This window comes from Gekko japonicus, unplaced genomic scaffold, assembly GCF_001447785.1.
Source record: "Gekko japonicus isolate JY-2015 unplaced genomic scaffold, Gekko_japonicus_V1.1 scaffold149, whole genome shotgun sequence".
In the NCBI taxonomy this organism is placed as follows: Eukaryota; Metazoa; Chordata; class Lepidosauria; order Squamata; family Gekkonidae; genus Gekko; species Gekko japonicus.
Window position 1 is genome coordinate 52,662 of NW_015172556.1, and position 26,049 is coordinate 78,710.

The following is a 26,049-nucleotide window of genomic DNA, read 5'->3' on the forward strand; positions in this document are numbered from 1 at the left end:
GCTGCTGCTTTCCACGTTTCAGAGTCTATGCTAAAGGAGCATGGGAGTCACTGATGTGTCCGACAACTTGCTTGGCTCACAGGACTGTGGTCTGGTGACATTACCTACCTGCAAAAGGCAAGCGTGTTCCTGCAGTTGGAGAGCTCACGATTAATACAGTTATATTTGGGAAATAAAAGAGAGCAAGCACTGTCAAACAGAGAGTGCAAGAGGAAGGACCTGAGAATACACTCTACCCTTCCTCATTGTCTTTCCCCCTTTTTAGACCAAGAGGAAATAGAATTCTTAAGGATGAGTTGGTGAAGTGATTTCACTAAGGTTATGCAGAGAAATACACAATTGCAGGTTTGAAGAAGCTTCTCCAGAGGATTAGACTTCTCTGTAATTATGACTGGAAGCCTCTTGCAAAATTATTTTGTTATTGATTATCATACCTTATCAACTCCTGAATTTGTTTCTTTTTTTAGTGGATATAATAGTGTTTGCTTAATTATATTCGGAAAATATAATTTATGCTGTGATGTCTGGCATGTATCACTTTTATATTAACTATACTTTGTTTACTTTGTTCGCAATAAACTTGTCTTTGAAGTCTTGCAATAGATGAATCTGCATGCTGTTAACTGGTTCAGTAGCTACTGGATTTATAAAGAGCTTCCTTCTAGGGAACCAGACCATTGATCCATGTAACCTAATACTGTCTGGTCTGTTGATCAGCTCCATTCTGAGGTCTCAGGCAGAAAACATTAAAATCATTTAAGGAGCCAGGAACTGAATCTGAGATCTTCTGTAAATTATATAACACTTGATTATGGTCCATTCCTTAATTACTACATAAATAAGCATACATCCTTCAGATTACTTTGCCAAGGTTTATGTTATGTAACCATGACATTCTCTACTCTTCTTGATTCAGTACAGTTAATCTCGATTATGGGACATAAAATCAGTATGTTAGTGGGATTTTATTTCACTAAATAAGTTAATTATGACTTCTTTTGTGTACAGATACAGACAGTAATTAAAACAATATGATAGTGAATTTGCCAGTAACCTTAAAAAAAATAATTAATGTTTCCAGCCAGTTTAATGAAATTATTTATTCAGGTTATTCTGACTTCTTTGCACAACTGCTTTGTATCTTATTCATACAAAAGGATACAAAATCTTATGTGAAAAGGGCAATAATGAGCTACCAGTATGGACAGAGGTATGTAAAAAGCAAGAAGGAAAACCTCAGACCAGTGCTGCATGCTGATATGAAGAACATATTCTAGAAAGTAAGGAAAATGCTACGGTTACCAGATGTTCTCTTTTTAGAGGACATGTTGTCTTGTTTGGTGTCCATCCTCTTTTGGTCTCTTTTTAAAAAACAGATGAAAATGCCCTCTTTTTGGGTTGGAAGGTTGAATATTCCTAGTTAATAGCAATTATAACAGCTTAAATAGTAGGGGTATTTTAAATGAGATTTGTCATCGTGATCCCTTGTTTGAATTAGTCAGCAAATATGTCCTCTTTTTTGCTTTTCAAAATAGGGTAACCCTAGAAATTCTCATACATATAATCAGCTTTAAAAAAAAAAAAAAGGTTCTGGAACTCTCAAGAGGAAAATGAAGTTTTCAATCTGTATACTGAAAACTCATTAATATTAAACATTTAAAAAAGAATTTTGTTGAAGAGGTTCGGGAACTGCGTTCCAGCATGTTCCCCCAGGAAAAAAGCCTTGCATGTAATTGGTGCTTTCGTTGCATTGTTTGCTTTCACAGCTCCAAAACAAGCAGTGAAGTGAGACCTAAACAAATCACAATCCATGTAATACCTTTGATAAGACCAGTTACAATAACACAAAACTGCACAATTTTTTTTCACCTTCTCATAGAATATTTTTATTCCTTATATGTAATTTAAATATTCTTCATTCTTGAAGACAAAAATTCAAGAATATGACAATGCAATACAAGAACGTACAATCACAGAATCCAAGTTGTAAATCAAAGGCCCATTACACACACACATCTTACTGCAGATTTTCTGAGCCATAAACCTTTAATCTTGACTTTTCTGTGTCTGCCTTAAGCACCACACTCTTCCTTCAGTGTATTTACTCTGCAGCTACAATTTTAAAAATGCACTTTCTAAATCGGGGTAGAACGTCACTTGTGATGTGTGGGGGTGGCATCCAAAGGTTTTTAAAAAATTCATGCAATTGCCATATCACAGTTGGTCAGTAGCAGCCAGCAAAGCGCCTTCCATTTAAATCCTTGTGGTTCAGGTTTTGCACATACGTTTTAGAGTTAGTTTGTTGAATGAAAGGGAACAGAAAGCAATGCAGGCAAAGGGGGAAAACCAATGTTGAAAATGACCAGACTTTTTTAAAAAAATTGACAAGTGGCTGTGAAGCACCATTTTCAGTATTTCCAAGCACTAGGAGATTCTCTGCTGTGTCATCAGCCTCTGTGAAAAATGGGAAAGAGTCACACAATCTCATAAAGAGTCACACAATCTCATAATATGGGGAACATGTTACATGTACAGAATACACAGTAGAATGCTCTGACACTGGCATTGCAAGCTGTGATCATTGGCTCTGTGTGTGTGTGTGTATATGTGTGCACATGCATGCCTGTGCAAAGTCGGCTGCAACTTCACCTCTAAACTGGAAAAAAGGGGGGTATTTTGGCCAAGGCCCTAGTGCAGCTGTATAGTAACGCTAAGTTCCTGCCCTTCTTTGCTTGGTTTTCTCTTTGTGATTCTCTAATTTGATCCTGCACACTTGATCTTGGCAGTTTTTTAGAAACTGTCCTGTGCACATTGCAGTCTGTCCTCCAAATGGATTGACCCCAAGCGACTCTTAAATTCAGCAGTGTGCAGAAGGTCCATGTGGCTCAGCCACCATTTTAATGTTAGACTTCCACAGACTGCTGAAATAGTTTCCCCCTCAAAAACTTTGTTTACTAAAGCATTAAAGGGAAAAATGTTTTCAAAGCTTTAGGCTTCCCATCCCAGTGTCTTTCTTGCTCTTTACATCTCATGTCAATTTCATTCTGTGCTGACAATCTCCCCTGTATTTTGTTTGCATGCAGCACTGAAATCCTTTTGTTTTTTGTACTGGGGATGTTGCCATTTGCCTCCTTTCTGATCCCCCTTTCAAGTCAATACCAGCAGGGAACTAAACCTTGCAGAGCTCCTTTTAAACTTTCCCCCCCATCGTTTTAATTTGTTAAATATTTGTGTGTGTGTTTTGTGTGCTTGCCTGAAAGTCATGGTGACTTCTGGCAACCTCTGCTGGGGGCTTGGACATTGTTCAGAGAGGTGGCTTTTTTTTAACAAAGATCGTTATGGATAGTGCCAGCTGAAGTACTTAATCCTTATTCGAGAGTTAAGGGTGATGATTGGTTAACATATAGAGATATTTTGAAAAAAGAAGGTAAAGACATTGTGTTGAAAGACAGAGAAGAACTAGAATATCAATACGAGTGGTTAGTACATATAATCAAGTTTATTACGGTCAGTATAATAGAAGACCAGTATAAATACAGTTACAGGAGCAGTAAAATTATAAAATATATCGGCATCTAAAATTATAAATAGGATCTAAAAACTTTAAAATACAGAAATAATAGAATCAGAATTTTGATTAAAAATTAGGTTTAGGCCTATCTGTCCTTTATCTCTTTCCTAGTTTGGTATGCCAACCAACCAAATTTGGCAACCATCCTAGTCAACTTTTGATTATCTCCTGCCAGCATAATTGACAAAAGTATCCTTCTATCACGACCTGGAAAGGAATTAACTATAGGCTTGATCAAAACTTCCCTGGTATTATGATATATAAGACAATCGAAAATTACATGTTCCAATGTTTCATCAGATCCCATCCCACAAATACAACTTTTCCTCAATGATCTAGTAAATCTGGCCTCCATTATGGCTGAGGGTAAGGCGTTGTATCGGTATACAGAAGATAGACGGTAAAAGAACAAATGATAAAATGGGCTATAAATATGAATAAAGAAATAGCTATGTCATCGTGGGAATATTTGTGGGAAAATTCAATGAAAATTTCAACGTGTATAAATTTGAAAGAGATTTGTTTTAAAATGATGTATAGATGGTATATGACGCCAAAAAAAATTGCAAACATGAATGAAAATATGTCAAATAAGTGTTGGAAATGTAAGAAAAAAGAGGGTTCGTTTTACCATATGTGGTGGACTTGTGATAAAGCTGAGAAATTTTGGACAGAAGTCCATAATGAAATGCAAAAAATATTGAAAAGTACTTTTAAAAAAGAACCAGAAATATTACTTTTAGGACTTAAGATGGAAGAAGTAAACGTAGCTAAAAGAACACTGTTATGGTATTTGATTACAACTACCAGAATGACATATGCGCAATCTTGGAAACAAGATAGAGTGCCTGATTTATGAGAATGGATTAAAAAAGTACTTTTTATGGCTGAAATGGACAAACTCACAAGGAAACTTAATAATAAAGAAGATCAAGAATTTTTTGAAGACTGGAAAGATTTTAAAGAGTATATGGAAAATAACTGGGATGTTAAAAATAACTTGCTTTGTTTTGAAAGTTATTGAAAGCGGAAGGCAATTAAATGAATGTTGAGATATTAATCGACAAGATTACCGGGCTAAGGAGTTGTGAAATAAAAATAGAGAAGATTGATTATAACTTTAAAATTGGATACAGAAAGAGGGTGGAGCATTGCGGGAGGCAAAGAAAAGGGGGGGAAGAAGGGGGAGGAAGGGATATATGGGGTGAAATTGAAAATACACAGTTGTAATGTTTTATGTTAAATATATTCAAACAATAAAATTGTTTTTTTTAAAAGGTGCCTATTTGCTGCCCACATCTCCAGCTCTTATTTGACATATTAGCATCCATTTTAATTAATATTTTTGGAGTATGATTAATCTATAAATGACTTTAAGACTGTTTTCTCTCATCTTCACATTGTTGATTGCTGTCTTACATTTCTAAAAATGATTGGGCAGCTATAAAAATGTGGTGATCATTGTGTAAACTTTCAGGGTCTCCAAAACTCTTACTCAGGCTACATGTTAATTTTTTTAAAAAACTGGTGGATAAGAAAAAGGTGTTTGCCAGTGGGCTTAGATAAGTGTCTTTGGAGCAGTACAGCTGTAAACAACTTTTATAAACAAGCATGCCTTCCAAACATGGGGAGGGTGGGGTATAAATATAATGAAATAAATAAAAAGAAATAAATAAAACATCTTTTCTGGCTCCATTTAATAATTCAGCGCCCTTTGAAGAAATGGTCTTGACCATGACTTTCCCAGCCATAGATTTTTGTACAGCTCTAGGAAGATTAAATGTTCCTTGTCATGTCAGTCCCTTGAGATTTTTGTTTCATAGCCCAACACATCACTGTCATTGTGCATTTATTACAATGTGAGCACATGACTGAATAATTGAAAGTCTTATCTATCTATTGTCCAATGAAAACTGACAAGAAGGAGCTTATTAGTTTTGATAATGCCTCCGTTTTCTGAGTTGCTGACATTTTATGAGACATGTTAGCCTTGATACCTATAAAAGAAGAAATGACATGAAAGAGAGGTGATGGTCCTTAAGTCTAACAATTTTCCCAGAGCATGTTTGGTTGTTCTGACTACAACTGTGCTGTGTTATTTTAGCTAGGTAACCATGTTCATAATATAGGGTAGAAGGAGAGAAAGAGAACCAACAGGAGATATGGAAATATTCTGGATAAGTGCCAAGTGATATCAGTAAGAGAAACTCTTTTATATATTTATATACAAGTAGATACATTCATTACATAGGCGTTTTCTCATTGCTCTCAGGAGGTAAAAAGATTATGATTTAGACTTCAGGTGGCCAGGGCATACTACAACCAATGTATTAATAACAACATGGTTTGTCTGTTCCTTTGTTTTTTCTACCTGATACTAAGCAACACCATAGTTTTTTTATTTTAACTACAAACACAAATAAAAATCATCATTTGAAGTACAACATATTAGTAACATCATCTTTGTGAGAAGAAAAACAAACTTTCACGTTATTAATCATATACATCTATGATGGACTGTACTGTAAGAGCTCATAAGTACTGTGTAAATATGTGGAGGACTATGAAGGGTTAATGCCTCATAGAATCAGAGAGCCTAGAGTGACAGTCTGCTCAAAGAGATTTGATTGGTTAGCATCAGTTAAGCAGAAAGACTTGGGAACTGACTGCTGAAGAGAACTCAGATTGAGTTTAGCCCTGGCTATGGAAAGTTTAACTCTGACTGAGGACAGTTTAGCTCTGAGTGAAAAACAGTTTCATACTGACTGAGAACTGGGAAAGGTTGACAAGGAGGAGTGGGTGGCTCAGTGAAGACTCCCATTCGGGCAGGAAAAGGGATAGATCTTCCAGTTAGAGAGAAGAAATTCCCTGTCCAGTTGGTAAGAGAGATAGCTCTAAAGAGTGAAATGATCCCTGGTGTATTTGGAGAAGGAATTTGGGTACTTGGTAGTGTATCCCTGCCTTCTGAAACTTGAAGAGTCAATCAAGAAACTGGAGTGTTCAGAAAAGAAAACACAGGATATCTCAAATTGACTTAGCATAGATCTCATAGCCTTTGGATTAAGTTCCAGGGGCAACAGTGTAAGTCTTACCATCAGCTTTACTGAGGCTAGAAATCAACAAAGTAGTAGTTTTGCAATTAATTTCCATTGTCTTGCAATGACTAGAAAATTAGGCAAAGGCAAAGAAGGGGAAGATATTTCATAATGATAGACAGTGACATCCCTTTTCTGCCAAATGGCAAAAGTTGCTTTGCCTGATGAGATAATTTTATCTTACCAGTCTAATTTTACTAGCCGTCTTTAAAAAAACTGAAGGTTTTTGGAAAAGCAACTGCCATTTATATATCTTTAAATATTTTTGTGAAAGAATTGAACTTGCTTGTACAACTAAGACTGCGGAAGCCAAATGTTGAATAAATTGTTTTAGAATACATTTCCACTGCCTTACAGGAAACAAAACAAAAAAAAGAGTTGACAAAGGCTAGTCTGTTGCAGCAAAAGTGAAAAAGACCCATGATATCTAAAAAACTAGCTGACAATTGTGGTAATAGCTTTTGTGGGCAGTGTTCTACTTTGGTGGACACATAAAGTGAACTGAGAAAGTGGAGTTCATTTTGTTTATCGTGTTTATGTCTTCCACACAAAACCAGAGCTTGCCCATAGCTCCCCCACCTTATCTTACTGTCCTCCATTGCTTTCATCACTTTTCTTTTAGTCCAGTTTATTTCTACTTTTGTAGCTGGGAGGGGGGGGGGACGATGACTCTTAAAGCAACTGAACACAGAGGCTAAGGAGGAGGGCAGGACACGGTTTATCATTATGTGCTCCATTTTTGTTTTAAAACCGGCTCCACGCCACTTCAGATACAAATGGATGGACATGTGCCTAAAAGATTGTAGATTTCCCCCAGTCATGTATAGGCTCTGGCTATATTATGTCCCTAAATAAATTAATGCAATGAAAGTGTGCATTAGTTGGTCAATAAAGTGGAAAAATATTTTTCCCCAGCAGAGATCACATATAACTGCAAGAAACTGGTACAAAAAAGACTCTTTCGTGTTCAGAAGGTATATTAAAAGTGGGCATTGTATTTTTCATTCCAGTGTTCTGAGCCACAAAAGCTGTTTAACACTGCAAATGAACTTCTTCATACTGAAGAGGCTTATGTTAAAAGACTTCATCTTCTAGATCAGGTAAGTGTGCCTCTACTACATTCTGTCCCTTGCCCCCCCCCACTTTCATATCCTGCCTTATTCCCAAAGTCTCATTTTTATCACTCTTTCAGACCGATTTCCACCATACTGGCTGTTGTTTTCTTATCCAGAATTGTTGCCTCTGTCAAAAATTATCACGTTCAATTACCTCTTCATGAGATCCACTTTACTTTTTGTAATTGCATTCATGCCACACCAGTGGATTATATGATTAGTACCAGCTGTTAAGTTATGATTCCTGCCACAATGGCCACCATAAACTCATCCATCATTGAATGAATGAGTCTTCAATGGTTTGCTGAACTCTCACAACGACAAAGAATGTAGGTCTTCTCAAGAGCAACACAGCGCAAGTAGTTTCTGAAAGCAGTTCATGCTATATAATGAACAGTGTAAAAAAGAGTGTCTTTCCTTTGGTCTTTCTGCAGCAGGGTTACAGATTCACATTTTATCCCATCCCAGAATTATGAGTTTCTTCATAGCATGCACCCTGGGGGATATGCACATTTTCCGACAGAAACTTTAATCTAATTATATGCGGAGCATTACAAATGATGATGAGTTTACAACCCTCAACTTGACTAAGAATTGCGTCAGGAATAAAAAGCATCATTGGAGATTTTTTTTAAAAAATCTAGTGTTTTTACAGAGTTCTAAATTGACTCATAACATTAGTTGCGTCTTATAATGTCTTTTTTGGTCAGAGTCATAGACACAGCTTGCATCACAGACAGAACTATGCAAGTCTCCCTGAAGAGGTTCTTGAAGCCTTAGGACAAGCTCAGGAAAGCTGCAGAGCCAGAGAAAAAGGGGCCATGCAATCCCTGAATTGTTTGATAAAGCTTTAAGCTCCCCAAAGTGAACAGCATAAAGTTTATGAAAAAGGCTTTTTAAAAAATATACTCTCTGGTAGCTCTCTCCCAATCCTCTGCTTTCTTGATCTTTGTGCTGAGGCCCTAAACTGTCTTCTCTAAAGTCCAGTATTAAATGAACATTTCTGGTTTCATGAAGCTAAAAGGATTGGGAACATAAAGTCTTAATGTGACTTAACATGGAACAGCTTAAAAACCATTGATATAAACCCCCAGCTGTTGGGAGTTTGGTCAGACAATTCAGGGACTGCATGGCTCCTTTCCCCCCAAGGCTCCCTAATTCATTGGAATATTAGGGTTGGATCCTACCAGTTCCTCTATTTAATCTGACCCAAATCCTATCCTCATTGCAAACTCCATTCTGCATAACTTTTTTGTTGCTCAAAAAGGGTCCTCTCTCTTTCATCGGCTAAAGAGCTGGTAGGTTCTAACCCTGTTAAATATCTTGGGGTCTTGATTCAACAAACTATAGACTCTTTACTGGAGTGTAATGATCACAAATTTTTCTTGAGATCAAAGAGTAAATAAAATTTTGGAGAACATTGCCTTGATCTTGGATGGGTTGGATTGTGAGTGTTGAAATGAATGTTTTTCCAAAACCCTTTTTCCTGTTTATTAATGTACCATTGAATCTAGCCCTTTATATTTTTTCATACTAAGAGACAAACCTCCAAGAATTTTTTCGAAAGTGCTTATGTATCCAATTAGCAAGGGAGCTCTTGGCCTAACAAATTTGTTGGCAGCCTAGGAGAGGGCCTTCTCAGTTACGGCACCAAAACCCTAGAACTCCCCCTAGAAAGACTGATCTATCCTCTTCTGTTGCTGTCTTTTGCCAGTGGGTGTAGTCTTTTTTCTTCAGTGATCCCTCCTTCCCACCCAAGTTTTAATTGTTTTTATGTCTTTGTGTGTATTTTAGTTCTTCTTTTAATGATAATTTTTTGTTTCTTTTTAATGGTTTTTAAGTTTTTTTTTAAACCTGTTAGCTGATGAGCTTGGGTATAGATTTTGTAAGTAATAAATAAATTTTAGTCATAACATTAATTTCAAGTGCTCTACAGGCATTATTTTACCTCAGATAGGAAATTCCTAAGACAGAGGCTTGCCAGTCCTTAGGTGGGGGCAGGGGATCCCCCACTTTTGTGGGCTCCTGCCTGCCGCCGGTCATACAGACATCCCTGCGCGATGTCAACAATGCAATGATGTCATTTCTGGAAGTGACATCATTGCATCTCCGACATCCCCGCACACTCCTGGAATGCTTCCCCAATTCCCCTGGCAACCGTACTAAGAAATTATCTTTCTGACGTGCTCAAGAGAACCAAATTCCTTGATTATCCAACAGGACAGACCTTCACAACAATCTGAATTGTCAATAGTTGTCACAGTTGTTGAACCAACATGCTCTAGGATAATTTGTGTTTATTCCTGCATGTCATAATGTAGCTATCAACCCGTGCATTTCAATATTTTCCTGCACCTGTGTATGACATGAAAATGGCCTTTTCCTTGTAACAGACAGGGTCTTTTTCCTTTTCCTTTATGATTAAAATGTTGTAAGTTGAAGTGGTACTGCTACAAGGAGCAAAAATTCTCAAAAAACTTGATGATCCCCTATGAAATACAGCCCCCCCTCCCGAGTTGTTTGGAATCTCTCAAATTAATTACATAACCAACTCTAAAGTGTTAAACCTGTCAGGAGTGTCTGTTTTCCACATTTTTATGGCTCATTTTTTTCCTCCTCTTCCACAACCCTTCCATTTATAGAATGGGGATAAAACTAATCTACCTTATTGGGACATTGTTAAGAGTATTAAGAGAGTATATGTGATGTGCCTTAAAAGCTGCATAAATGGATGGCTGTATAATTGTTAATTCCAACATAGCCTGCAAGAAAAGAATAATCATGAAATATTCCTGGCTACATTTGTTAATCTGAAGGCTTCAGAGTTTCTAAACTCAGTGTCCTCATTTTAAATTGACAGTCTGAGTAGAATTAATGGAAGTTATTTTGGGACAGTTGACTTCCTGTTGTCTGTTGAATGCTCTGAGGTCAAATTTGTCTAGCAGCTGATTCAGATGTCTCTTGTCCTATTGTGCAATGCGAAATGTGGAAGTAGGAGAAAATTGATCCATGTTTTACAGAATTTCTTCCTTGGCAGAAATCAATTTTTTTAACTAGTAGAAAGTTATTTAGGAAAGGTGCTCACACATATCTAGAAACCATTACCTTTCAATTTTTTTATTTTTGAGATGTTGCTTCTGTATTAAACACTGAGTACTTTTTTATATCATTAATTGCAAGCTTTAGTATTACTTAATTTGACCGAGGCATCATCTTTTGAACAAATTGAACATTATCTTGAGTACATCTTGGGAAAGTATTCCAAAAATTAAGATAAAAAAATAAAAATAAAGATCCAGCTAGGTTTGTGTGAATAATATACTTTTTGTTTTTTACCTTGAGGGGTTTTTCTTTGTGTGTGTGCAGGTTTTTTGCTCTAAATTGTGTGAAGCGGGGGTTCCACCTGAAGTGGTAACAGGCATCTTTTCGAATATTTCTTCCATCTATCGTTTCCATGAACAATTTCTCTTGCCTGAGCTCAAAACAAGGATTACAGATGAATGGTAGGTAAACCGTCTCTTTTAAGCATGCTCTAGCAATTATAATTATAATAAAGTTATGTAGTATGACAGATGTACTCTCAGTTGCACAGTAGGATGCATCTGTATCTTTCTGGCAGATATGGGCACATTTGATTTTTGTCAGTTTCTCATAAGTCTGAACCATTGGCACATCAGGGAGCTGAAAAGCCCCTTCCCAAGCAGGACAGTGAAAACCTTATGTTGCTGTGCTCTGTCTTTGAACAGAGGCAGGGGCCAGTTAATAGTATGGGAGCAGTGTGTTCCCTATTGTCTTCAGTGCACAGCACTCTTCTTTTATGCTTGCAACCACGGTCTTTCCCTTGACACTGAAATCGGTGGTGAAGCCTTCTATTATCCATTGTGGCATGCACATCTTTGGATTTAAACCATGGTGGTTTCCACATGGGGACAGGCTTGTATGGTTTCCCTGTTGCATCTGCCAATACAGAACAACAGCAACATGACTTCCAAAAGGGAGATTTCCTTGCTGTTTCACAGCTTCAGTTCCCCCACCTGGGGCCATCTCCCCTCCCTCTGTCCACTGGGGCTTTTTTCAATTTAAAAAAAAAAACCCTGTTCAAAGCTCCTCTCCAAAGGCTCTTAAGAAAACATAGTTTTCAGAGGATAGGAGGACCTGCTTAAGGAAGTACAAATGGGAATAATGGGACTAAACAGACAACAGTAAGGTGTAAATGTCCGCATGTACTTCTCCTACAATAATGTTTATTACTACTGAACTTGTTCATAAGGGGTGAACAAAGCGGTAGTCAGGACTGCAGATCACACCAAGGTGGAAATCGTATGTAAACTTACCTAGAAGCAGTGATGTGAGTTTTCCTGGGAAATTTTCTGATTTGAATTTAAATCAATAATTTAATTTTAAAAATGTTAGCAATGCATGGTCATCTTTCATTTAGGGTCACCTTCCTTTTGAGCTAATATGGTACACTGTAGCTGGACCATGTACAAGCTCTGTGGTTTCTCCATGCTTCGTATCCCATATTTAGCCCTTCTGGCAAGATGGATTTGCAGCACAGCAGCTCCAGCAACTCTAGAAAGGCTATGTTTACATATGGGAAAGTACAGTATTGTAAACGTTACCATTTTGGAAAATTTTCTGCCCCACACCTCTGCCGAGCAGTAAGTCCCATTGAACACAATGCGACTTACTTCTGAGTAGATATGATTAGGATTGTGATGACAATTAACTTGTGTGTGTAAAGTGTCATCAAGTTGCAACCGACTTATGAAGATCCCATCAAGGCACTTTCAAGGCAAGTAAAAAGCAGAGGTGGTTTGCTAATGTCTTCTTCTGCAGAGCCTTCCTTGGTGGTTTCCCTTCCAAACAGCAACCCTGCTTTGTTTCTGAGAGCTGACAAGATCAGGCTATGCAATGCCGCTTTCCCTTCTGGAAATTATGTTACAGCTGTTGTAAACATACTACTAACTGAAATACATGTATACATCACAGACTGTTTTCAAATTCTTCCTTAATTTGATGCAAGAGAGTAAGTAGACTTGTCTCTATATACATCATGTTAATTTTTTAAGAACACGACAGGGAATTATATCAGTATGAAAATCCAGGTGCTTTATTTAGTTTCTAATTAATATATATATTACCATATATATGCATTTTAAATGTATTTCTTGATTGTTCGACAGGAATACAAACCCACGGCTAGGAGATATCCTTCAAAAACTTGCTCCATTTCTGAAGATGTATGGAGAATATGTAAAGAATTTTGACAGAGCAATGGACATGGTGAATACATGGATGCAGAGATCCTCTCCATTTAAAGAAGTTGTTCAAAATATTCAGGTACAAAGATTCTGAAATTCTTGCCATTCTTAGTCAGTTGACATTACACTTAAGGAGACAATGAAACCAGAAAAGGATCCTGTTTTACTTGTCCTTACTAAAAATATTGCCATGAAGCATAAAATGTACTGTAACAAATACTCTTTTGTTGTTATTAAGTTTAACCTTGATGGTATCTAAAAGCTTAAGCTACCAATCAGGACGAGTTATCATGTCTAAACATAATACACAGACATACTCTTTTCAGAAAATCATAAAGAAGTTTTGCCACCTTATCTGATGATAGTATGTCAATTTTTGGCTCTTAGGCTGTCGGATGCACTCTGTTGCGGGACTGAATACTAGGTAGCAGTGGTTGTGATCGGGGTATTAGACTGTTGACATGAGGCAATTAAAGTTTGCATTTGATTTAATACAAAACATTGATGTGTGCATTATTTATTGTCAACTAAAGAGCTTTTATAAATGTGTAACATAGTTATTGCTTGTTGAATTTTTCAGAACTGCTTGGTCCTTGATAATGATTAGCCAGGGTTTCTGTTACCAGAGTTTCTCTTTGGGCATATTCATTGCATTGACTGATGGCTGCTTATTTCAATTAATTTATCATTCTTGTGCTTGGAAAGTTATTTGTGCTTTAATTGAGGTTAATTTTAAGTAACAAGAGTGATATAAGACAGTGATTCAAATGTTGGAGGCTCTCGAAGCATACAGAATCAGGATTGAATGTAAGTGTCAATAATCATAATTTTGGACTGAGTGCATTGTGACATAATGACATGTATCCTCTGAGAAAAGTTTGAAGTCTTCCTGCAGCCTTCCTCCAATTTAAGTGTCTTTCCTCTAATGGAGGAAGAGGAATGGCTTCAAATCTCCAGTCTTTCTCCAACTGGTCCCTTCAGACCTCCAAAGTAAGGAGATTTCTTCCAGGTTATGTGGCTGTTCCTCAATGGTAGCACACATGCCGAACTCAATGCAGTTCTATAGAATGTTCTTCTTGATTCTGTTCCTCATTTGTTGACCTTTTTACCATGCAGTTGTCTCATCAACGTGGTTTAAAAATTCATTACTGAAGCATGTTGATCTCCTAAAATAATTTATTTAAAATCTAATTTGTTTTGCAAATTGTTGTCGAAGGCTTTCACGGCCGGAGTTCCTTAGCTGTTGTAGATTTTCTGGGTTGTATGGCCATGGTCTTGGCATTGTAGGACCTGACAGTATTTTGTTCCAAGACACTGAAAGGCTGGACAACACATCCAATTACCATTTCAGGTTACACAGGGAAGCCATTGAAATTCATAAACATAAACACAATTTCAACAGGAAAGAAGAAAGTTTAAAAATAAATAGGGCATGGTTTCCTGTCCTGAAAAACACAAAAAGTTCTACATCTGACAATAGCACTACAGATAAGATTAGAATCCACATGCAAAAGAACCTCCTCAGGAAACGGAAAACCTCCTCAGGAAACAATCCATATAAAAAAGAACCTCCTCAGGAAAGCTCTTCCATTAGCATGTTCACAGCTTGGGGAACTCCTACAAGATAATGACTCAGCCCTATCCCACCTTCCTGAGTAGATATAAATTACCTGCCTACCATTTTTCTTCTCACCTTGACACAGAGAGTACTCCATCTTTCTGTGTTATACCTTTGAGGATGCCAGTCACAGCTACTGGTGAAACGTCAGGTCCTACAGTGCCAAGACCATGGCCATACAACCTGGAAAATCTACAACAGCTAAAGGTGTTTACATTATTACATTATTTGAATATATGGATATAACCTTTACTTTGTTTTACTCACTTTCACAATGATATACAGAAACAAGAAATATGTGGGAATCTGACATTACAACATCACATGCTAGAACCTGTACAAAGAATTCCCCGCTATGAGCTTCTCTTGAAAGATTATCTTAAAAAACTTCCTGAGGAGTCGCCAGATAGAAAAGATGCTGAAAGTAAGTACAGGTTTTATTCTCATGGTAGCTACCTGAGGGACCACCTTTCCCCATATGCCCCCCAGACAGCACTGAGGTCGGGGACCCAAAACCACCTGACTCTCCCCAGTCCAAAAGATGCCAGATTGGCCACCACCAGATTTAGGGCCTTCTTAGTAGCGGCTCCATACTGGTGGAATGAGCTCCCAGAGGACATCAGGGCCCTATGGGGCCTTTTACAGTTCTGCAGGGCCTGTAAAACGGAGCTCTTCCATCAGGCTTTCGATTAGGAGACGCCACTGATGAACGAGCTACTGAAATAATCTATTACGGCCCACATGCTACTGGCATGCTACTGGGGATCCTGGTCTAGTCATACAGGACCATCTTACAATGATTGCCATCCACACTTTGCTATTGTACTTAATCTGCACTTTATATATTACTAGGAGTAATGCCCGTTGTGGGAAGAAATACAACGGAATCTAGAAGGAAGCTCCAGATGACTGTCCCGACTGTGGCTGGTGGGGTGGCAGAGGGAAGAGGAAAATGGAGGGAGGCAAACCATGTTTCTTTCCTTCTGCTTAGTTGTAAGGCAGGGCTGTCTCAAGTCATTTTGCTGCCCCAAGTGGGTAGAATGGGAGGACAGCCTCATGGTAAGAGGTATGGTTCTCTCCACCTCTGACTTATTTTTTGGGGCGGGAGGGGGGTGTTATGCAGTGGCAGCTATGGTAGAAAAGCACCTCCTCCTGCACCATGTTTTCTGGGTTCCAAGGGTCTGGAAAGTGGTTCCATAGCAGATTACATGGTTGCACATGGTTGCCAACTCTGGGTCGGGACATACCTGTAGATTTGAGGGGTGGAGCCTCGGGAGGGCAGGGTTTGGGGTGGGGAGGGACCTCAGCAGGGTATAATGCCATAGAATCCACTGCCCAAAGCAGCCATTGTCTCCAGGAGAACTGATCTTGGCCATCTGGACATCAGTTTTAATAGCTGGAGATCTCCAGGTGCCGCCTGGAGGTTGGCTTATGTTACTTTGGGGCTATGCAGTCACAGCTAAGGTAGAAACGCACCTTCTCCTGTGCCATGTTTTCTTGGTTGCAAGGGTCTGGAAAGTGGTACCATAGCCGATTACATGGTTGCCAACTCTGGGTAGAGCCTGGGGAGGGCAGGGTTTAGGGTGGGGAGGGACTTCAGCAGGGTATAATGCCATAGAATCCACTGCCCAAAGCAGCTATTGTCTCCAGGAGAACTGATCTTGGTCATCTGAAGATCAGTTGTAATAGCTGGGAAATTTTCTGTAGGGGAAATTATTTGCTGTGGCTGGGGAACACGGTGATTTCTGGGTGATCTCCAGGCCCCACGGGGAGACTGGCAATTTTACCTCAGGACACGTTCAGTGACTCGCAACAGCAAACTGTTTAGAATGTTAGAGGCAAAGGCTAATGGGGCCGCATATGCAAATGACCTCTGTATTCCAACTGGCTATGGGGGTTGAGGAACAGCAAACTGTTTAGTATGTTGAAGGCGGGACTAAGGCAACACAGCCAGTGGATAGGGACAGCTTCTGAGTGAAACATCACGGAGCGTATTGATTTGGGAGCGTGTGGAATGTTCAGCAATGTGCCACCACCAACAGAGAATTATTATAGAGAGAGATTGTTGAATTTTATCTGTGTTTTATTGTAATTTTAACTCGTACGCAGCCTTGAGCCTGCTTGTCAGGCAAGGTGGGATATAAATTGAAATAAATAAATGGCATTCAGAAATAAATAGTCAGTGCCCATGAAATGGCTCACAAATTTTAAAAGCTTTTTAAAATACATTTTTCCTTTGTTGCAATTTGATATAAACCTATCTAATAACTTAGTATCATTCCATTCAGATTGTAAGCCCGTGGATAGAGCTTTTGTAAATTGCTTTTAATTTGCAGCATCCAATACATTTCTAGTATATATTGATGTCATGCTCAAACATCTGCACTGTTTTATGCTCATGGAGTAAAGTCCCTGCCACCAATTAGCTAAACTGGCATGATGTGTGGGATTTGCCCTGTGGTGTTCCACAACATTCAGTTTTGTTTCCCATCCTGTTCAATATTTGTGTAAAGCCCTGAGGAGAGATCAACAATATACTGGTAACACCCAGCTCTCTTTTCGTTTGTCTGGACCACCTGGCACTCCTAAACTATACTGAGCTAGTACCTGGCTGCTGCGGTTAAATAGCAAAGTTAACAAGTTAAAATTGAATTCCAGCAAGATGGAAGTGATGCTGCTTGGGAAGGTTGAGGTCTTGGAGGGCATTGTGATTCCCACATTTGATGGGGTTTAGCTCCCCCCTGGTGACTCAGTCTGGGAGTATTACTTGACCTAGCATTATTGCCGAAGAAGCAAGTTAATTCATATGTTCAAACAATGCTTCCTTCCATCTTCATCAGGTCTAAGGAAAGCTCCTTATCTTGACCTGGTTGATCTGGTCATGTGGATCCATGCTATGGCGCCTCAAGGATGGACTGTTATAACACACATGGCTCTGTCCATGAAGACAACTGAGAAACATTAGCTGATACAAAATGCCACAACTCATTTACTATCAAGGGCCATACAGACTATGAATATTATACATATTTTGTAGCCACTGCATTGGTTATTGATTAATTTTTGGGTTCACTGGGTGCTGGCTATTACCTACAAAGCCCTTCATGGTGTAGGACCGTGGACTGTCTCTCTTGCTTTCTCTGCTGAGACAGTTTTAATTTGAGCAACGCCTTCTGAAGATGATTTCCACAAAGGGGCAAGAACAACAGCTGCCCATACCTGAGCATTCTCCGTTGTAGTTTCTACCTGGTGAAATGTCCTGATTGCCTGATGAGATCAGGAAGGCTCCTATGCTTCTGTTGATCCTCGGAATATGTAAAATAGAATCGTTCAGGAGGGCATGTTTCATACAGGGAATTAATAGGGTTGTAGTTTTAATTTAATACACAGAAGAACTATACAAGAAAGACCTCGATGTCCTTGACAACCACGACGGTATAATCACTGACCTCGAGCCAGACATCCTGGAATGTGAAGTTAAATGGGCCTTAGAAAGCATTGCTAACAACAAAGCTAGTGGAGGTGATGGTATTCCAGCTGAGCTATTCAAAGTCTTAGAAGATGATGCTGTTAAAGTGCTGCACTCCATTTGCCAGCAAATTTGGAAAACGCAACAGTGGCCACAGGATTGGAAAAGATCAGTATACATTCCAATCCCAAAGAAGGGCAACGCCAAGGAATGTTCAAACTATCGCACAATTGCACTCATATCACACGCTAGCAAGGTCATGCTCCCCCCCCCTTTCTGTTGACCTCATGGTGAGATAGAATAACGAGTGGGTGTTTTTAACTACCAATGCATCCGGTAATATTGAATTGTGCTTTTAAGTGGATAATTGTGTAATTTTATCGCACTTTGCGTGCCTAAATTGTTTTAATGTGTTATGTTTTATTGCACTGTTGTGCCGTGTAAGCCGCCCTGAGCCCGCATGCGGGGAGGGCGGGGTATAAATGAAATAAATAAATAAATAAATAAATTGTAAAATTTTAGACAATTTTATTCTTTCTTGTATTGCATTACTTATTGAATGTATTATACTACTTTTATTGCATTGTAGTATAATCCGTCTTGAGCCTCAACAAGAAAGGTGGATGATAAATGAAAGAAATTCCTCAAGAAACAAAGCTGCCAGCATTCAACCTCTATGCCAGAAGGAAAAGTTCTAAAGATTATAAAACTTGCCTCCATTTCTTAGATTTAAGGGATTGACATTTTTTCATGTGCAGGGAGCTGAGTGAAATTGCTATATAAAATTTTTAGGTGTCTCCCCAAACACGTGGGCATAGCAGTTTCACAGGTACGGTTTACACGAACTCTAATATGGCACTGGCTCCCTTTCAGTTCTTCATCCCTCATAGCAAGGATGAAGAGAAGGAGAATGGTTAGGGAATGTCATTGCCTTATGCTGATCAAGTGAAGGGAAGCAGTGCCTGGAGCCAGGTTCATTCTATAAAATGAGCACGTGTCAGTCAATGTTCCCTCCAAGCTGTGGAGTCTTGTGAGCAAAAATTCTGCTTTGTGTGCTACTGGCATTAAAGTTGTGAGCGAGCGATTTGGCTGCTGCATAAATTAGTTTGCTCTGGAGCCATCATTCCTGAGCTAAGACAAAAATGTGTGAGCCGGAGGCTAAAAAACTGTGAGCTAGCTCACACTAACTCAGCTTAGAGGGAATACTGGTGCCAGTGATGTTCACTGAAGTGTACATCCATTAAAAGCACATCGGTTGAGAGGGAATGCTTCAAAAATGAAGGGAAGCTGTAAGAGGAGTGAGGTTGGAGTTGCACATGAAAGAGCCCCTTCCAAATTCCCTTGCAAGGACCTGACTCGAGCTGTCTAAGATGTTCTGTTGCATTTAGCTTGTTACTGGATCTTGATAGCTGAATCCATTTCAGCCTCCTTCTCCTTAACCTTTTCCCCCCAGTATGCACTACTTATCTGAATTCTGTTATCTGGGCAGCATTAAATGGAATGCTATGACACGCATGCTTAATCCTGACAAACACAGGAATGTTGTGTTCTGCTTCCAAATGTAGCATTTGTGTGTAGCAGCATTTTTTGCTGTCAAGTTGTACTCATCAAGGGCATAAAAACTACTCTATTAAATGATAACAATCTTAAAAATATATAACTCCCTCTACCTCTTTATTGCAGAATCCCTGGAACTCATTTCGACAGCAGCAAACCATTCAAATGCAGCCATCCGAAAGATGGTGAGTGGAAAATGTTCAACAGAATCATCATCTGAGCCATTAACTGGAATCCTTATTTGGAGCAATGGTTGTCTCATGACCATGTAGTGCTTTAATGATGCTTTTCATGCTGAAGTAACATTTCAGATATAGATAAAGCTGAAGTGTGTGTGTGTGTGTACTTCATATTTACCTATATCTGAACATTTAGTTTAGGACAGCATAAGCAGTGCCCTGTTCTTCATTAATTATCACATTATTTGTGTTGTGTTGAAGTTCTCTTGTTTTGATAACCATTTTCTTCATAGTCTAAAAAATGCTTGTAATAATTTTAGCAAACTTATAAATTGCCTGCTGTTCTTGCTAATTCAGTTGGGTCAGTTTAGACATTTACAGTGCAATCCTATGCAGAATTACCCTAGGCCCATTGAACTGAATGGGTTTAGATTGGAGTAACTCTCCTTAGGATTGCACTGTTAGTCTGGTGAAGTTGGTTCATACACTCCTACAGTGTGTGCGCGCCCCATAACCATGTAAATAGTTAGATAAATTCTTTTATTTGGGCTAATAATCTGTGTTGTGCCCTGACCACAAAGTCTCCCCCGCTCTGCACAATAACAAAGGGAGGGAGTAGCCCAAGAAGGCAAGGAAAGGCCAGACCCTTGGGTTGCCAACTTTCCAGGGATCCCCCAAAGATTGGGGATTCCATCTCCAAAAACGGAGATTTGGCCAGAGGGGTCTCACCGTCCCTCTAAAAAAGGTGGTGACAGTTCAATGAGTCGTGGCAGCGAATTTAGGGAGTGAGATACGCGCACGGGACGAGGGTTGGAGGCAAACAGCTGAGTGGTAAATTGGAGCTCGTTTCGCCACAGTAGCCAACCAAGCTCGGTTGAGGCAAAGGAAGGAAACCCTTTGCAGGCCTTTGTGAGGAACTCATTGGGGCCAGTACTGAGTCTAGGGTTGCCAGCTCCAGGTAGGGAGATTCCTGGATATTTTCTGGAAGAGTCTATGGAAACCCGGGTTTGGGGAGGGGAGAGGCGTCCGCTGAACAGAATGCCATACAGTCCACCTTCTAGAACAGTTATTTTCTCCGGGGGGGGGGGGCGTGTTTTTGGGTCTGCTAGATCCAGGTTCTTGCTGTAGAAGCTGAGTGGGTGATTTTGGACTGGTCACTTTCAGCCTAAACTACCTCACAGGGTTGCTATGCAAGTCAAAAGCTGGAGAGAAGAATGATGTAAGCTGCTTTGGTCCCCATTGCAGAGAGAGACTACGTTTCCTCCTGGGGAACCATTGTTGCCAATCTCCAGGTGAGGGCTGGAGATCACTCAGAATTAAAGCTGCTCTCCAGGTGGCAGAGATCAGTTCCCCTGGAGAAAATGGTGGACTCTGTGGCAGTCAGGGCTTCAGAGCATGAGAGAGGCTGCAGGTGTGTGTGGGGGGGAATGGAAAGCTGAAGAGAGAGGGGGAAATAAAGGTAGGTTGATGATTGGCTGATAAGGAGATAGGGTTGCCAACTCCAGGTAGAAATTCCTGGAGATTTGAGGATGGAACCTGGACAGGGTGAGGTTTGAGGAGGGGTGGGACCTCAGAAAGGTACAATGCCATAGACTCCGCCCTCCCAATCAGCCATTCCCTTCTGGGGAACCACTGTTCCCAATCTCAGGAGAGAGGTGGAAATCACTCAGAATTACAACTGATCTCCAGGAGGGAGGGGGGCAGAGATGCAAAGCTGATTGTTGTCAATCTCCACGTGAGGGCTGTAGATCACTGAAAATTACAACTGCTCTTCAAGTAGCAGAGATCAGTTCCTCTGGAGAAAATGGTGGACTCTGTGTCATTATACCCTGCTGAGGTTGCCGCAGCACATTGATGCTGAGTGCCCAAAGCGTTGGCACTCTCCAAGAGCCTCTTTCTAGAGCTCATCTTTATTTCCACAACGGGCCTTATTCCTAGTTTGTATATAAAGCTGAAGAGAATTAAGTTTTGTGTTGATAAATATGTTTCTGAAGGGCTTGCCCCACCTGAGTTCTTGGTCTTTCACCAGTCGCAGATGTATAGGTGGGAGTGGCATGGCCTTGCTTATCCGTGAATTTTTTTCCTTCAGATTGCTCCCCACCCCAACAATCTCCAGCATTTAACGTGTTGGTCTGGTGTGTGATGTCAAGGAGAGTTTGGCTATCTGGCTGGTGTACCGACCGCCTAACGCACTGGCAGATACCCTGTCCAACCTGTTAGATGCTGCATCAGGCTGGACACTGGAATATCCCAGGCTTCTGATCCTGGGTGACTTCAGTGTCCATGCTGATGATACAGCATCTGTCCAGGTCAGGGACCTAGCGTCGTCCATGGAGGCACTGGGATTCTCCCAGTTTATATCGACTCCCATGCACCAAGCGGGCCACACGTTGGATCTGATTTTTGGAATGGGTTACATGTGGACTACAGATGTAGTCCCATGGTCTGACCACTTTGCCCTGAAGGTCCGGCTGAGCATACCATACCCACCCTGTTTAGGCAGCAAGCATATTTATGCTTGCCTGCGGAGTCTAATGGACCTTAGTTGGCTTCAGGAAGCTCTGCGGGATCCAATACCCCCTGGTGCATCATTAGACTATCTGGTGGAGGACTGGGATGGCCAGCTCTCTGAAGCCATTAAAGAGATCTTCCCCAGCACCCTCTACTCCCCCGCACCAAAGCAGCACCATGGTATACCAACTACCGTGGTGACCAACTACCACCCAGTATCGAATTTCCCATTCCTGGGTAAGGTGGTTGAGAGAGCAGTTACTGAACAACTCCAGGCTTTCCTGGATGACGCTTCCGTCCTTGACTCCTTCCAGTCCGGCTTTTGCCCGGGTCACGGGACGGAGACAGCCCTGGTCGCCCTCACAGATGACCTCTGTAGACATCTGGACCAAGGTGGGTCAGCGCTGCTGTTGTTATTAGACCTAACAGCAGCATTTGACATGGTCCACTACGATCTTATGACCCACTGCCTCACTGATGCAGGGGTCCAGGGGACTGCCTTGAAATAGTTTTCCTCCTTTCTCCATGGTTGGAGGCAGAGGGTGGCACTTGGTGAGAGGGTCTCCCCATGGTACCTATTAGAATGTGGAGTGCCACAGGGGGGCGATCCTCTCGCCAATGTTGTTTAACATCTGTATGCACCCCCTTACCCAGTTAGTCCGGAGTTATGGGCTGGGTTGTCACCCATACGCCGACGACACCCAGCTCTATCTGTTAATGGATGACCATCCATCTTCTGTTCCTGGAAAGCTGGGTGAGGTGTTGGAAGATGTAGCTGGATGGTTGCGGCAGAGTCGATTGAAGCTAAATCCATTGAAGATAGAGGTCTTGTACCTGGGTCGAGGGGGCATGGATGTGGGCACCAGGCTCCCCACACTGGAAGGGGCACCTTTGGCACCAGCCCAGACAGTGAGGAGCTTGGGAGTAACACTTCTCTGTCCATGGAGGCCCAGGTTGCCACAGTTGCCAGATCTGCATTCTTCCATCTTAGGCAGATCAAGCTACTGAAGCCCTAACTTTCCCCCCAAGACCTAGCTACGGTGATCCATGCAATGGTTACTTCCAAGCTTGATTACTGCAACTCGCTCTACACAAGCTTACCCCTGAGGCTGATCTGGAAATTACAGCTGGTACAAAATGTGGCGGTGCACCTGCCAACGTCAACGCCTGTGCGGGCTCACATTCGGCATGTGCTTTGTCAGCTGCACTGGTTACCAGTTGAATACCGGATCCGCTTCAAGGTGCTGGTAATAACCTTCAGAGCCTTATACGGCCTGGGACCAACATACCTAAGGGACCACCTCTTCCCATATATGCCTCAAAGAGCTTTACACTCTAATGATCAACATCTCCTGGTGGTCCCTGGCCCAAAGGACATCCGTGTAGCCTCGATCAGGGCCTGGCAGATCTTAGTTCTGCAGGGCCTGCAAGATGGAGCTGTTCTGCCAGGCTTTTGGTTGAGGCAGCGGGTGTCCACATATGGCCTCCCTGAGGTTGCCATCTCCCACCTGCTGTCTTCCACCTGCCGGCCATCCAACCATTGGCAACCAGCCGTATCCATCTGTATTAATGGGCTGGAACTTCCACCAGTAGCTATAACCACTTTTTTTAAAAAAATGTTTATACTGTGCTTTTAAACATTATTGTAATTGCTGAAAGATGATGTGACCTGCCTTGAGCCCACTCGTGGGATGGGTGAGATACAAATAAGAAAAATAAATTAAATAAGTATGCAATTGGTTGAGCAGCCAGAGTAATTCATTATTAGTGCGCAAAATCAAGTTGGTTAATCAGTAGTATTTTGCAGGGGTATTTTATAAGTTTGATTTGTCTGTCTTTTATTAATGCCTTAGATATAGGCTAGATACACAGATGACATAGTATTTGTGGAAAGCGATTTCTGCATATTTGTCAAAATCCTAGGTAATGTACTTCTGCACATAAATTAAATTTGAGTCAGTGTGAAACTAGTATATGATTGTGTGGGCATTTCGGTTTGCTTTAGTAGAATATCTAAGCTTTGCACAATGGGCCTCGTATCCTAGTTGGGATTAGTTAGGCATCAAATGAAATGTTGTTATCATAGTTTGTCATTCCCATGGATAAAGGGAGAAAACAAAAAAGCTGAATGATTCAGAAGCAAAGGGGCAAAGCAAGTAGTAGGGAACATGAGTGGTTCATGTACTGATTCTCATAAGCACCCGCATTAATGCTTATGCACTACTGTGACATTAAGCTTCGTAATTTGTACATAGACTTCAGTACTCATCTCCTGGACCTGCACCATCACCGAGTGGACTCAACTGGACCAGCTTCAGATAAATTACCTTGAACCATCTCTGTGCCGTCTCATGTAATTGCCAAGGGAGGTTTCATGGATAACACTGGAATGAATTCACAGAGCTCAGCTGTTCATAGGGCCTCTTCTGCTTATTCAGAACAAAGTGTGGGCATCAGAGCTTCATGAAGTGTAAGGCACTTGGCTTTTATTGCAGTAGCTGTGAGTGCTGAAAGCTCTTTCTCTCTTCTTTGATTCACAGGAATAAAGTTGCTTTCCCTATCTTGTTGGAAGGCACAGTGCTGAAAACATTTAATGTAACTAAAGCTGCTTGTTTTCATGGGTTTTTCCCCCTTGTGTGCCACGTATAATAGAAAAGGAATAACTAGATTTGTTTATAAGAGACAGGGGCTAGCTGGTAGCTGAACTAGTGTTTTATGTTTGCAGGAAAAGATGCATAAGCTGTTAGAAGTATATGAAAGACTCGGAGGAGAAGAGGATATTGTGAACCCAGCCAATGAATTGATTAAAGAAGGGCATATTCAGAAATTATCAGCAAAGAATGGCACAGCTCAAGATCGATACCTATTTCTGGTGAGTAATTTGATTTTTTTGGAGTAAGGTGTAGAGAAATTGTTTTCCTGTTGGTCAAAGTTCTCTCAGGAAAATACTGGTTTACCTACATTCTTCTGATCAAGCAGCTTTTTTTCATGTTCTTCCTGTCATGTTCTTCCTGTCTTTGACATTTGGGGGGGGGGAGAAGTAAAGCAAAATTGGTATTTTTAAATTATTCTTCCCTTGGTGTTTATGCTACCAAGTACTAAGCAACCTCTGAGTTAATCAAATAGTTGGAACTGATGATCTAGATTAAAATGAGTTGTCATGGACTGCCTAGGCTGAATATCTGTTTTTGTTTTCCAAAGCTATTTTTAATGTAAACGTATGTATTTTAAGTGTTCATATCCTGTCTAACACCTCACAGGAGCCAGTTTGGTGTAGTGGTTAAGTGTGCGGACTCTAATCTGAGAGAACCGGGTTTGATTCCCCACTCCTCCACTTGCAGCTGCTGGATGACCTTGGGCAAGCCAAAGTTCTGACAAGAGCTGTCCTTGAAAGGTCAGTTCTTGAAAGAGCTCTCAGTCCACCTACCTCACAGGGTGTCTGTTGTGAGGAGGGGAAGGGAAAGGAGTTTGTATGAGACTCCGAGTGAAGGGTAGGGTATAAATCCAATCTCCTCCTCCTCCTAAATGCCTTACAACAATTCTGAAGATACAATAAGACAAGAATAGATACTTATTTTGGGTACTTTTATCCTGCTTTCTCCACTCAGTGCAGTTTGCAATATGAAAACAACAACAGCTCATCAAATAGAACAAGTCTACCTGTCATCTG

At 40.5% G+C, this 26,049-nt stretch overlaps 1 protein-coding gene across 1 annotated transcript in view; it reads left to right on the plus strand.

Moving 5' to 3' along the window:
- The window catches only part of FGD3 (FYVE, RhoGEF and PH domain containing 3), a gene marked incomplete at its 5' end in the record, with an annotated part of 78,000 nt that overhangs the window by 21,708 nt on the left and 30,243 nt on the right, over nucleotides 1–26,049 (plus strand). Inside the window, 6 exons of the mRNA XM_015421184.1 lie at nucleotides 7,677–7,766; nucleotides 11,148–11,284; nucleotides 12,968–13,124; nucleotides 14,949–15,087; nucleotides 19,816–19,874; nucleotides 25,105–25,251. Coding sequence (XP_015276670.1) covers nucleotides 7,677–7,766; nucleotides 11,148–11,284; nucleotides 12,968–13,124; nucleotides 14,949–15,087; nucleotides 19,816–19,874; nucleotides 25,105–25,251 — 729 coding nt within the window. The remainder of the gene's footprint in view (nucleotides 1–7,676; nucleotides 7,767–11,147; nucleotides 11,285–12,967; nucleotides 13,125–14,948; nucleotides 15,088–19,815; nucleotides 19,875–25,104; nucleotides 25,252–26,049) is intronic.